Here is a 13,495-nt window from a genome sequence, read left to right as displayed (position 1 = left end):
AGGCAGAACTCTCCAGTTAGAACACATCTTGGGAGAGCAGCCTTGCAAAATACACAACTGCATCTGCAGCATCACTAAGCTAAACTGAGCAGGTTTAGGCCTTCCCTGCGTACCTCTGAAACTGCACATTCATTTATGATCCACTACTAATCGTGTGACTGTTTAAAAGTCCAGACACACCTGACTAAAAGTTTTAGGGCGAAAAAAGTCCTTGAACACCTAGCATTTTACCACAACTGGTTGGAGAGAAAAAAGGAGGAGGCACATCACTTTAAAAAGATAAAAAGAAAAAAAGCCTTCATATTTTAGTAAGAAAATGTTTTAGTGATATTTTTATTTCCCAAAATCAAACATATCCCTAACAGATGTCAGACCACAGTCCACCAGGGAATACCAACATCACCTGGTCAAAAATAGCTATCTGTATTTTTTGAAACATGTTATCATATTGGCTGACATTAAGCATAATGCCATAAGTAGGCTATTACCCATTCAAATTCAACAGCAGTTTTCAGACACCAACTTTAAACTGTTATTTTTGAGATCACTACATTCCTCTCTGCGGTTTTGTAAGAGATGTATAATATCACTGTGCCTTCAAATTCCTGGTGAAGCTGAAATACAGATCTCCCTTACTCTTTCAGCAACAGGAGTATGTTTCTGGGAAGTGGAAAGTGCTGACCTTGTCACAATCCTGTAACAGTTAAATCATTCAAGAGTAAAATAAAATGGATTCTGCTATGTCAAGTATGTACTTTAAAACAAATGACACACGATTTGAAAATATTGGAAGCTTTCAACTCCAGTGAAACCACTGACAGGAACTTACCACTTAAAAAAGGCAAAAAGGTCAACTGTTTTGCAGGTACATCACAGGCCATTTTCTCACTGTTTAATTATACATTCCAGGTACCCTTGTATCTACTGCTGCATGTTTCCAATCTGGACATACCAGATTTATTAGGAACAAAAGTGAATGAATCTGGGCCTGGTTCTGAAGAAAGGCTCTCAGACATATTTACAGTGAGGATAGTATTTGCACAGGAACACCAAGATCTTCCTGCTCTCTGTGTGAGCTCCTGTGACAACCATCACTGCACACCATTCCCCATCAGTGACACCAGCGGGCCACCTCTCAGCAAAGGAAAGATCAACAGCTACCTCCACTTCTTCTGCAGGGCTGTGCAGGGCAAGCTAGTGCTGGGCGTGCACTGAGAACCAACATCACATGGGCAGAAATCTCTTCTCAGACCAAAGTTTGAGAACATCTCATCACACACTGCACCAGGACCTGAAAGGCAGACAGCAAAATCTACAGCAGAGTATTTCTCTGTAGCAAAATCCTAGGTCACTGTTGAAGCAGGTGGTGAATCTACCAGGTGGAGAGGATGGCCAGGGACCTCTAACCCATTACATACTATTGACACCTCTGTAAGCAAAGGGCTTGTAGCATTTAAAACTCTGCTGTTTCAATTTACAAGTTTCTTCAAATAGGAATGGCTGCTTCTGCTCTTTCTACCTTTGCCTCCCATTTCTAGGATCATACAAATCTCTCTGATTCTTCCTTGAGCTATTTTTGATGTTCTGCTTCTTCCATAAAGAGACCCAAAACCACAGTCTGGCAGCACAGAGCTGCTGCCTGAAACACACGGACCCTTCACAGAGTCACTGCTGCCATGAAGCAGCCCTGCTGAAACCTTAACCAGTCCCATCCATCTCACTCCCTTGTTTGCACAACAAGGAGCAGGCAAACCCGGGCTGTTGGCAAATCCCCCAGAAGATAAACAGAACATCAGCTCCTACCATTCCCAACAAGAGGCTCATCTTCAGCAACAAGCTTTTAGGAAAGGCACAGGGGTGGCTGAGAGGAAGATCTGTGACATTCAGAGGGACTCCCAGAGCCCTGCAGCGACCATGCTCTCTAAAATGCGATGGGGTGCTCAGCCCTTCGGAAATCTAGGCCAGTAATTTTCTCTGGGTAAATAAGAGCTTGTGTTCTGCAAAAATTGCTGGCTTAGATGTAGAGTACAAAACAAAGAAAGATGCTTGCAGAGGAGTTTTTTTTAGTTTTGTTTTGTTTTTTAGTCCTCATATTACAGCTTCCATATTTTCCCTCTCAAGTAGATAGTTACTAGCAAATTCCTCTCAAGAACTGAAATTGTAATTATTTACTAGCATAAACTTGCTTACACTAAAGTCCAACTTTATTCTATGCCGCAGACTTATCTTAGTATTTATTGCCCCAAATCACACTTACAAGCCTCCGCCAGTAAGCATCCAACAAGAAATTACGTATTGCTGATACAAATGAGCTTTGTGTACAACATAAATGCCAAATACCTGAGAATTACATGCTACGGCAGAACGTTGGGGGTTATGGGACTAGGGATAAATGGTGAAGAGGAAAACACCAAATATGATGCCAAATAAAAAGGCAAAAGTATTTAACACTGAAACAGCAGCAGCTTCACTTTGTGCACACTACCTAAAATCATCTACTTTTTTACAAGACTGACAGATAAATTGGCCAGCTTAAAATGAAGTTAAAGACTCTCATCATTGGGTGATATATGCTGGAATCACTGAACGTTCACCAAACTGAAACACGCCTGTCTGCAGGATTTCACGAGCCTGTACAAATGTAACAACACTTCTGATAACTTACAGGAATATTCAAATTGAAATGACATGACCATGTCTTTCTAAAAGAAGTATGGATTACTACTTGCCATCACATCACCAGTATGGAGCACAGGCAAGTGAAAAACTAAATGGTTTACCTGAAAAACCTTCAAACCTCTAATTAGATAAGGCTTTTCAACCTCAGGAGAACTGCCATCATGCTACGTTTTCCAGACTCAAGGTCACTTCTGGACATCTTCACTTTTCACCATAACAACTCTACCAGACAGCATTAACAAAACTCAGCCAGGTCCTTACTATACTTAGATATCTGACTATAGCAGTACACTAAATAACTCTATCTTTGCACCAGATGTATCAGAAGAAGACCCCTCACACCTCCCTACTACATTTCATCACCATTCTACAAAAAAAATAACCATGACAGATAAAAAGATTAAAAAAATGGGCAAGCTCCGCTCACTCCAAACAGAACCACATCATTTTGCCATTTATGCTCAGAGCAAGGCATCTCACCCAGTGAGAGTGTGTAGGTACTTCCAGACTGCATGTGTATCAAAATACAGATCAACAACTCTCTGCGATTGCTGAGGCAACCTGCAGTAAAAAACAAGTGAAAAAAGGATCTCAACTTCCACATCTCAGGCTTATAAAGCTAGTGCACAACAGCACACAGAAACACAGCACCGTAAGGTTAAATGAGCAATAAAACCCAAAAGATCAAGATGGCAATTCCATCCTGAAGGTCTATCCCCTAGTCTAGGGCAGCCGGCGCTCCCAAGCTCCCCTGCCTTTCACACTCAAAGAAAGCACGATTAAAGCAAGGGACCCTACCCTTCCTCCTTGTGTGAAAACACACACAAGAAGCACTAGAATGAAAACTACCTGTATTGTTTTCTTATTTGAAGTGCCTAAAATATAATAGTAGGCACTGAGAAGGGGCCATATTCCTCGTGGTTGTCAGGCAAGACCTAAGTCGGCTAGGCCCATGGAAGACCTCTCCAAAAATAATTATTTAGAATTCCTTCCTTTTAATCTCCTGCACAAGACTCATACAATTATTAAACCTTCCAAACTGGAATTTGAGTTCTCAAACTGACATCCATGAGAAGCACAAGCACATGTATGCCTTGCCACTATTTTCTTTCATTAGCATGAAGTTTTCTAGAACACAGCATGCAAAACATCACAGCAAAAACCAGAAGCATACAGCACTGAAAAGAAAACCCAAACAAAAACCATTTTTATATTCTAGCACAGGCACCACTTACACATTTTGGAAAGATGTGGAGCCATGAACCAACACCACAGGAGGCTTCAGACATCTGCTCCTTATTGCTCTTCAGTGCAACCTTTTATAAGCTTCATCTTACATGCACTGCACCTGTGTGCCCTGCCCTGACTGCTCAGCACACCTGGGCACTCCATGGCTCGTTACCTTCAACACTGCTCACCTGTGCCCACTGGGGATCGGCCACAGCCCCGCTCCCAGTCACCACACGCCGTGTGCCCACAACATGCACAGACTACAGTTCTTTTGCAACCAAGCAAACTGAACCTTCATCAACAGAAGAACTGGCAAATGGTAATTAAGAGTTACATAAGCGCCCCCCTAAATTATACAAATGGTTGCCTACAGTAAAAGTATCAAGCCATTATCCTTGGTCATGTCATCCCAACCCTCTAAGTTCATCCCCATCCGTCCCATCCCCTCAGAAAGTTCTGATCTGGTGCTGTCAGATCTTTTCTGAACACCTGTACATGTCCCAGGAATCTCTTCACTGAGCTGACTGCAGCTGGGACAGCTTTATTCAAACTCCACCTCTCAAAGTTCACCAATGACTCAAAAGCAGTGACCAGATACTCCATCTTTTCGAGCTGCTCAGTCTGATGGAACTACCCTCAAGAGATATCATGTAACCCCCCACTATCACACCAGCCCCTCTCTCCCTGCTTTCAAACCACCACAGTAAGCAAGAAACAGCAGGGGATCAGTCAGGAGCTGAATAAACAGAAAAAAGGAATGTGAAGGGTATTCTGTAAGGTTATGCCTTTAAGGCTCTGCAGAAACCCCTGCCTGACCTTCCATGGAAGCACCTGAGAAGTTAGGCTAAATGATTAGACTAAATACAAAGAAATTAAGACTTCAGGAAAACAGAACTAGTAAAAATTAAATACCGGGTTCCTTCCATAATTCTCAACTGCCTTGGAACTCATTCACTGCCAACTTTAATTGTGAGCAACTTATCTTCAGTTGCTCTCCCATGGCCAAAGCAAAAATCTGGGCATACCTTTGCTTTACTGTCACAGAACATCACCTGTAATGCTCTTTCAGTCATCTCTCTGCTACAGGCTCTCTGCTGCCATGGCTATAATCAAAAACAAGCCCAGTAGCAATGCTAACAAGGGGCTTTCCTGACACCATTAAGGTGCCTAACATAGAGCACAGAGAAGTTTTCTTCTCTTCACATAGCTAAGGTGCTTAGCCATGAGACAAACATGTCACGTAGGAGTGTGATTTTATTTTTGTCTCCTCTTCTTCCACACTAACCAACTGAGCATCTCTGGCAAAACCATACATTGTCCAGTTTCAAGCAGGTCAGAAGTGAGTGTTTTATTGCCTCCAAAACTGTCTTCTACATACCCTAAACTTCTAGTGTCCTCACTACAAGAGAGACTGGTTAAGCTCCGAAGTGCCAAGAAGTCATCAACCCTTTTTCCTCCTGTAAATAAGGAAGTAGGAACTACACACAAACAGGGATCAAGAGTATCCTCCACTGCCACAGCACCAGACAGATGCTTCTCAAGGTCAACAAAGATTCTTCTCAAGTTTAAAGAGCATAAAATCAAAGCTACAAAAACTCATTCCAAAGCACATTTAAGTGTGTACAGGCCTCCTCTCACTTTTGCCGTATGTGTCACATTGGCGGTGTGAAACTTACCTGCACAGTAAGGAGAAACTTACACGCTGAAACTCTTTGGCAGTTTTACCTCTAACAGGTGTAGGCTATGGCAATTTGTGCCCCTTAGACAATTTATGTCATGTTGCAGACACTCAGGGATGCACCGGTCCATTTTAGAAGACAGCCAGACAATGTAGGAGCCATAAAATCTTATGCTGAAATGCAGCTTTTACCAGAGACCTCGAGCACTTTATTAATTTGGGTAACCTCCCTGCTTTATGTGTGAAGAGAAGACTGTATAGCAGTAATTCCAAGGGTTCATGATGGCAGCGTCTAACTCCCTACCCCAAACACTCAGAAACCACCATTTCTGCCACAGGAAAAAACACCACCAAGTGAGGCCCCACTTAACACCAAAAAATCAGGAACAAAATATTTAAGCACAGATAACAACTGAGACCAGATGCAAGTTCCACCATTCATCAGCTAGTACCCAAGAAAAAAGGCCCAGTAATCTTTCCCCACCCAGCCTGAACAATTAAAAGAAACAATCCAAATATGTAGGAGAAATTGGAAACCTCCTCAGTAAACTAAACAGGGAGTAACTATGAATCAGACTCCCTCTGCATATTAAGTGTAGGCAAACAAAGACAGAGAAAAAAAGCGCAATTTTCTTAGGCATACACCACTGGTGTATTCTGACAAAACAGCAATTCAGAACCGATCTGAAACGACGCACCATCGTTTGCCGTGGTGTGCTGTACTGTATGCTGTAAACACGGCACAGCCTCAGTAACACCAGACTTGACCACTGGCCCATCCTAGACCTCGCTCCACCCTGTGAAATCTGCGCTGAGAAGTGGGGCAAGACTGACAAGTTTTATTGTGAAACTTAACAGGTTTGTGGATTAGCAAAGCTACCGTACTGAGAGCTGCAAATCCCTCCCCGGTCATGTCTCTACAGAACCGCGCTCATTCCTCAATTAAAAGTTCAGTATTAAAATTACCGAAATGCCACACAAGACCTACCAGCTTCTGCCTGCTTTACAACATTATCACAGAAAACGGGATAAAATGTTTTAAGAGGTTATGTTTTTCTTCATTCGCGAGCAAAACAACAAACCTCCGATGTTTGGCTTTGCTGCTTTTTTCCACGGTTCCCTGGTGCTTTGCCACAGAGAAGAGTTTGTAAAAGCGAAGGCACCGTACTTAACCAGGCTTACGCGTTCTTCGCACTGAAATGCCTTAACTTTTGGCAGGAAACCGACTAGCAATGGCAACCGGTTTCTAGAGAAGAGCCAGGAGAAAGGCGATGCAGGGCGAGGACGCACGCTGAGGCACAGAGGCGAGGGCAGCAGCTCCCCCCCGGCTCAGGACGGCACCGGCATCGACTCGGCCCCACCGAACCCCCGAGCCTCCCCGTTCCCCGCCCTAGCTCCGAGCGGCTTCCTCCCAGCCCGTAACCCGCCAAGGCCGCTCCCTCCGGGGTCGGCCGTCTCCCGCCCGCGGCCCGGGGCCCCGGGGTGCGGCCCCGGGCCCTGCCGAGCTCACCGGCCCCGGGCCCTGCCGAGCTCACCGGCCCCGGGCCCTGCCGCGGCCGAGGCCGCACCAGACCCGCACCGCGACAGCCACACGGCCCCGCCGCCGGTCCCTCCCCGCCGCGGCTACCTGCCCGCCCGGCCCCGGCCCGGCCCGGCCCCGGCCCCGACTCACAGTGCGTGCGTGAAGGCGCTGAGTCCCGGCGGCACGGCCGCGAGCCCCCGCCCGGAGCAGTCCACGCCGCGGTCGCCGTCGCAGCTGCAAGGGGCCGGGCAGGGCGGGGGGGACGCTCCGCCGCTGTGCCCGGCCCAGCTCCCCAGGCCCCAGGCGACGAGGCCAAGCAGAGCGAGGCACCGCATCGCCGACCCCGCCGGCCGCACAGCCCCCGGCCCGGCTCGGCTCGGCCTGCGGCTCTGCGCCGGCGCCCTCCGCCCACCGAGCCCGGCCGCCTGCGGGAAAACGTACAAAAACCCAACAGAAACAACAACGACAGAAAAAAATCAAAGTAAAGGGGCTCCTCCGTCCGGCGCGGCTCCGGGGCTGCCTCAGCGGGAAGCCAGCCCTCCGCCGCCCGCCTGCCCCGTGCACAGCCCGCAGCACCGCTGGCCACCGCTCATCTCAGCCGCGCAGGCAGCGCTCGGGGGAGGCGGTGGCGCTGCCGGTGCCGGTCCGGCCGTGCCCCGGTGGCCGCGGCTCCGCTGGCGCTGCCGCCCCTCCGCAGCTCGGTGCTGCGGCCGCGGCGGCTCCGCGCCCGGGGCAGAGGTGCGTATGCTAATGACACAGCCGCACCCGCGCTCCCATTGGAGCGGAGCCGCCGCGGGGCGGGAATATGCAAAACAGAGCCGGGCCGCAACCAACGGGCGCAAGGGGCGGGGCCGGCGCGGCAGCCCCGCCCCCCGGGCCGGGGCCCCCGGGCCCCCCGGGCCCCGTCCGGCAGCGGCGAGCCGAGCGAGCGGGCCGGGAGCCCCGGGCCCCCCGGGCCCCGTCCGGCAGCGGCGAGCCGAGCGAGCGGGCCGGGAGCCCCGGGAGCCCCGGGCCCCGTCCGGCAGCGGCGAGCCGAGCGAGCGGGCCGGGAGCCCCGGGAGCCCCGGGCCCCGTCCGGCAGCGGCGAGCCGAGCGAGCGGGCCGGGAGCCCCGGGAGCCCCGGGCCCCGTCCGGCAGCGGCGAGCCGAGCGAGCGGGCCGGGAGCCCCGGGAGCCCCGGGCCCCGTCCGGCAGCGGCGAGCCGAGCGAGCGGGCCGGGAGCCCCGGGCCCCGTCCGGCAGCGGCGAGCCGAGCGAGCGGGCCGGCAGCCGCGGGCAGGCCGGCCGGCCGGCAGCGGAACACCATTGCCGGCCGCGGCAGGAGCGGGCGGGCGCCTGGGCCCGCATCCCCTCGCAGCCGGCGGCACCGGCCCCAGGCAGGCCCAAACAATGCCGGGCAGCAGAAAACGCCGCCCTGTTCGGGGCCCGGGGCCGGAGGATTGCAGCACACGCTCTCCCCAAAACCGGTTTGCTTTGAAAAAACGGTTTCCTCCCCACACAAAACACTGCCGTGGTACCTGGCTCTTATACAGCTCACACATCGCAACCAAACCTGTGCCCGTCTGGGTCCTTTTCTCCTAACTGCCTTAAAACGAGTACTAAACAAAAGGAAAACCCTGTCTCTCCTTGTCCTTAGTGCCTTCCATCATCTGACTTGTTTTTCAATGCTTTCTTTTGGATGCTTCTACCCTGCAGCCACCACCAGGAATAAACCTGCTGCATAGCTTAGCTCACTCATGCACCATGCCCCACACAATCACCAGGAATCTCTGGTTTTCTCCCACATTTACCCTAAACCAGGACAGGATGTCACAGCAGCCCTTGGGTAACCCGCTGGGACCTCTCGCTGCTGGCCCGCTCTGGTCCAGACCCCAAAAGAGGCTCTGAGCCAGCAGCCGTGGCTGCAGAAAGCCCGGCAGAGTCACGGAGCTGGTGCCCAGCCACATCACCTATTTTCCCTGTTGGGCTGGATGCTCGGAGCCTGCCCGGGAGCTGCCAGCCCAGCTGCACTGGCGCTGTGCAGCCCAGCCTAAAGCCCAGCCTAAAGCCCGCAAACACCCACAGAGCCCACGCCAGAGCTGAGCAGGTAGGCAGGGACCCTGAGGAGAGAAGACAGGACTCTGCAGATTCAATGTGAATCAAGCAGGAGCCATTTCTTGTGCTTCTAAACACTGATTATATTTACTTCTTACCTCGGTCTACGCAGCCACACATTGTATTGCTGCTCTGCTTTGTCCGAGCATCTCTGGATTGGCAGCTCTGCTTTGTCCACGAGGCAAGCAGGCATCTCTTTCTTACTCTAACTGGTAGATGCTGTAAGTGTCATTTTACTCAGGTTAACACCCCCGTGTCTGTCAGCAACTTTCCTGCTGCTTCTTTCTCACAACACCAGCTTTTTAATCCCCAAAGGTGACCTCGTTCTTGAGCTCCAGAAGTGAGGCTGCTTCATTCAGTCCATGCCCATTTTCCTGTAGCTATGGTCCCACAGCAGCCCTCTGTCCATCCTGCAGGTCAGTGACACAATCACAGACAGGGGTCAGTGGCTGACAGCCTGCCTCTGCCACAGCAGAAATGGGATCAACCACACCACCCTGTACACACAGAGCTCTGCCACCTTCCCTAAAGCCAGGAGCAGATCTGCAGTGGCACCTGAACCCTTAATCCAAAGGAAAAGCAGCTGTCCAAGGGTGTCATGTGGCCTGGTGGCAGCTACCTCAACTTCCTGCAATTGCATATGAAAACTCCTAAATACCTGCAAGCACGTGGTAAGGCAAAGAGGTCAGGGATGAGGCAGGCCTCATCACCCAGGGAACAGAGTGTCCACAGCACCCTGGCCTGGCACTGCTGCTCTGATCACATGCTGCTCAGCCAGGAGCTGAGGAGCTCATCCTTTACACTTCACCTTCCAAGGACTGCCTGTGACACCACTGACATCCCAGGAGACACCCGTGCAGGGCTGGGATCTGGGCTAAGCACACCTTTCTTGAGCTGAATGGAGGGAAAAAAGCAAAAAGTCTTTGCTTATAAAATGGTCACTAGGTGAAAATTGGTCACTTGGTGAATTGGTGAAAATTAAAAATCAGGCATGTCATGGTGGGGACCTGAAGATTTAAAATCATCTGTGCCCAAGAAAGTAGAGTGCACAGTGAGGACCCTAGGAATACAGATCCTTCAGCCACCACCACTTCCATCTCCTTCATTCCTCCTCATCATTTTTCAACTTTGACCTCCCTCCTAAAAGTGTTAACATTCTTTTATCTAGCTGCAAAAATTGTTATTTTCTTGCATTTAGGAATCCTGTTCCTGATGCACTGATTTTAAACGAACATCATCACTTACCTGTGAAGAAGTAAGGTCCTTTTAATATCGGGCTGTGGGCTCGTCCTGTACCTTGTGAGAAATACGAAGTTCTCAAAGGGGAATCTACCAATGTAACAGTACCAACGTCTGCTGTAAAAGTGCAGACACTCCTGGTTATCGTTTGTCCTCCCCGGCTGGCGTTGGCAGAGAAATGCTGGTGTCAAAGCCACGTTGTTCTAAGAAATGTCAGGGCCAAAGCCAGCATGGCACTTTCCGTGCCTGTGCTCAGGGACAGCAGTGGAGGAGCAGCCTCCAGAGTAGAAGGGGGGAAAAAAAAATCAAAGGAGTTCTCTCAACTTACTTCAACAAAACAGATACAAACCAATCCCCTAAGAAAAGTGACCTTTTTCTTCTACTACGGGCAAAGAAAAATAACAAAGCACTTATACTCACACTGCAAATAGTCTCACTTCACTAACCAAAGATAATGGGAGCAGAAATGGCCCTCGGTGCCTGCTTGGATTTTGGAAGACAAATAGTAGCATGGAGATTACTTTGTACAGAAGCAGTGGTACCCTATAATGCCCCCAGAAGTTCTCTGGACAAAAGGGCCTGAGTAAAAGCAGAATAGCAGAGCTTTTTTATTTTTTTCTGTATGCTTTGAAGCACTGGAATAGTGGAGCTTTTCCTCTCAATCCTTGCCTGATTTCCATCTTTCTGTTTCTTTTACCAGCACCACTTCAGATTTTTTTCCTTAGTGCAGCTCTCTGAAGTCTCTACATTTGAAACTCCGGTCCTAGGAGCAATCCACTTGTCGTTTTTATCCAGCCAATAATGCTTTGCTGCTTCCACTTCGTCTGGAACTTATCCTGGCAGATTAATACTTTCCTTAGTTTTTCAGCCTCTGCCTCTCCCTTGCTGGTGCTGATGGAGCACTGCTCTCTCCTCTCCATCAACAACTCCCATTTCTCTCACTTTCTGCTTGGGCAGACACCTGCTTGCAGGCATCTATTGAATTTATTTTCCTTTAAAAATAAAAACGTTAACATTTTCTGTGAAGCTGGCTTACTTTTCTAAGAAAGATCTACATGCTAAGATGTTTTTAAGCTGAAAAAATATGGCCATATTTTACTAAATCATCTATTTAACTAGAAATTATACTGTGGATTTTGAAATTACTAGAGTTTAAAAATCCAGTCTGAAGTAATCCTTAATATCACAAAATCCAAGAAGCCTCCCCCAAAATACAGCAAAAGGCAGCAACCACCTTATTTAATAATTAAAAAAAAAAAACCTGCAAAAAGGCATCAGGGAAGCTTGAAAGACATAGGGGGAAAACACAAAAGTATGGACATGGGATCTTTTCTTCTATTGCCACAAAACTGTCCACCAACATACCTGCTTCTGACAAAAACCCCACTTCAGAGACACAAATCTGTTTGGAGTTAATGGGAGTCTGATGTGGAAGAGCAGGCAGATTAAGACCTGAAACACAGACACAAAAATAAATACAAAGTGAAGGCAGACCAGAGCATCAGAACTCCTTGTGCCATGAGAGGATGGCAGGTGAATGGGAACGTCAAGATCATAGTCCTGATAAAAACTTTGTTTTCTTTTAAGAATTTATTAGACTTTACAGAAAATAATGGGATTTGCATGGAGGTTTTAATTTAAAAATTGGGATAAAGATGCAGTCAGTGTGTTAGTCCTGCAAGGTGAGCTGTTTCCCCCCTGGTTTCCATCATCCAAGTTTTCCTCCACCAGAAGTGCTGATGTGGCAGGATGTGCCCCAAGGGCTGTTCCCCTCCTGAAGGACTGCCAGACCCAGTCTGGTACACAGGTGTAAACACAAGTGTATGCAGCTTAGACCACCTCCACATTTTAGCTCTGTCTAGTGATAAAAATAAGCTTTATGCTCCGATGGGCTGGAAATGGACCTGAAGGATTCATCCAAACTGTGAAAGAGGCATCACGTGCAAAAGCTGCTGCTGCTGTTACTGAGCCCCACGCTGCGGAGAAGCTCAATTTCCACTTGGATTCTACCTACACGGTGCGCTGGGTTTGGCTGGGGTTAAACCACGACACCAGGAAATTAAAGTTATGCTGGAGAACATGACACAGAGCTGCTGTGGGTGGAGAAAGAAGAGTCTGGAATACCTGCACTGACAAAGCAAGCTCTCCTGAAAATGAGAATACTTCTTCCCACAAAAGAGGCTGAAACTTTTACTCAGGTGAAGTAGAACTGAAAGTCACTTCAGGAAACAAGTGACAAAAGAAACCCTCAGCCAAGTTCAAAGCTTTGTTAAGAAAACGGAGGTAAAGATACAAACCTTGGTATAGCACAAACACAGAAACAATTTAAAGCTTCAGAAAAATTGTTGGAAAAAACATTATTTTGGTAGGGTCAAAAGTTTGCCCAGAAAATTGGTTTCCCAATATCTACTTTATGCCTCCATAAAACAAGAGAAACTAATGAGGACAGGCAAGACCACTAAAATCCACAGTTTAGAAAGAGCACATGTAGAGTGAAGGAAAAAATTACAATATTAAATAGAAACTGGTGAGAAAATTAATTTTAAAACTGCTTATGAATAAATATCACCTTTCTATGTAAATATTACCTTTCTGTGTAAACAGTGCTTAACTTCCAAGGGTAGAGTGTCTCTACCACCTGTTCCTGTCTGCATTACCTAGATGATCCAGAGCAGAATGTGTCTGGCAGTTTGGCCTGGTGATTGTATCCTTGCTCGATTATTCCAAAAGATGCCTCTGAAATGCAGTGAGCTGGGCTGCAAGCAGAAATGAGATGTTGTACCACAGCTAAAAGAGAATGACTGCAGGCAGTTTATTCCAACACCTTCTGTAAATAGGATAGAGCAAAGCCAAAAGAGAGGATAGCTCAAAAAGTGTGTGAGTGTAGGGTTGTTATTTTTATCACTTTGTTCTTTTTTTTTTGTCATTTGACTTTTTTCAGCCTAGATGTGTCAGGTCTTCTGCTGTCTAGAGTTAACTCTGGAGTTTCTCCAGTACTACGTGTTCCCCTTGAAAAAAGAGGGACACCATAATAGCATCATAACAAATTTATCTT

At 48.2% G+C, this 13,495-nt stretch overlaps 1 protein-coding gene across 2 annotated transcripts in view; it reads right to left on the bottom strand.

Annotated features, from left to right (window-relative positions):
* LGR4 (leucine rich repeat containing G protein-coupled receptor 4) overlaps window positions 1-13,495 on the bottom strand; it is a 136,980-nt gene that overhangs the window by 70,646 nt on the left and 52,839 nt on the right. Inside the window, exon 1 of one of the 2 annotated variants that reach the window (XM_068194831.1) lies at window positions 7,260-7,781. The exons of the other annotated variant lie outside the window; for it this stretch is intronic. Within the exon in view, the coding sequence (XP_068050932.1) occupies window positions 7,260-7,444 (185 nt within the window). The 5' untranslated portion in view covers window positions 7,445-7,781. Of the gene's footprint in view, window positions 1-7,259; window positions 7,782-13,495 lie in introns of those variants that run through there. 2 annotated transcript variants of the gene reach the window in all.

Source organism: Anomalospiza imberbis, chromosome 6 (assembly GCF_031753505.1).
Source record: "Anomalospiza imberbis isolate Cuckoo-Finch-1a 21T00152 chromosome 6, ASM3175350v1, whole genome shotgun sequence".
NCBI classification, from domain to species: Eukaryota; Metazoa; Chordata; class Aves; order Passeriformes; family Viduidae; genus Anomalospiza; species Anomalospiza imberbis.
Note: the sequence above shows the minus strand (reverse complement) of the source record. Positions and strands in the feature narration are given on the sequence as shown.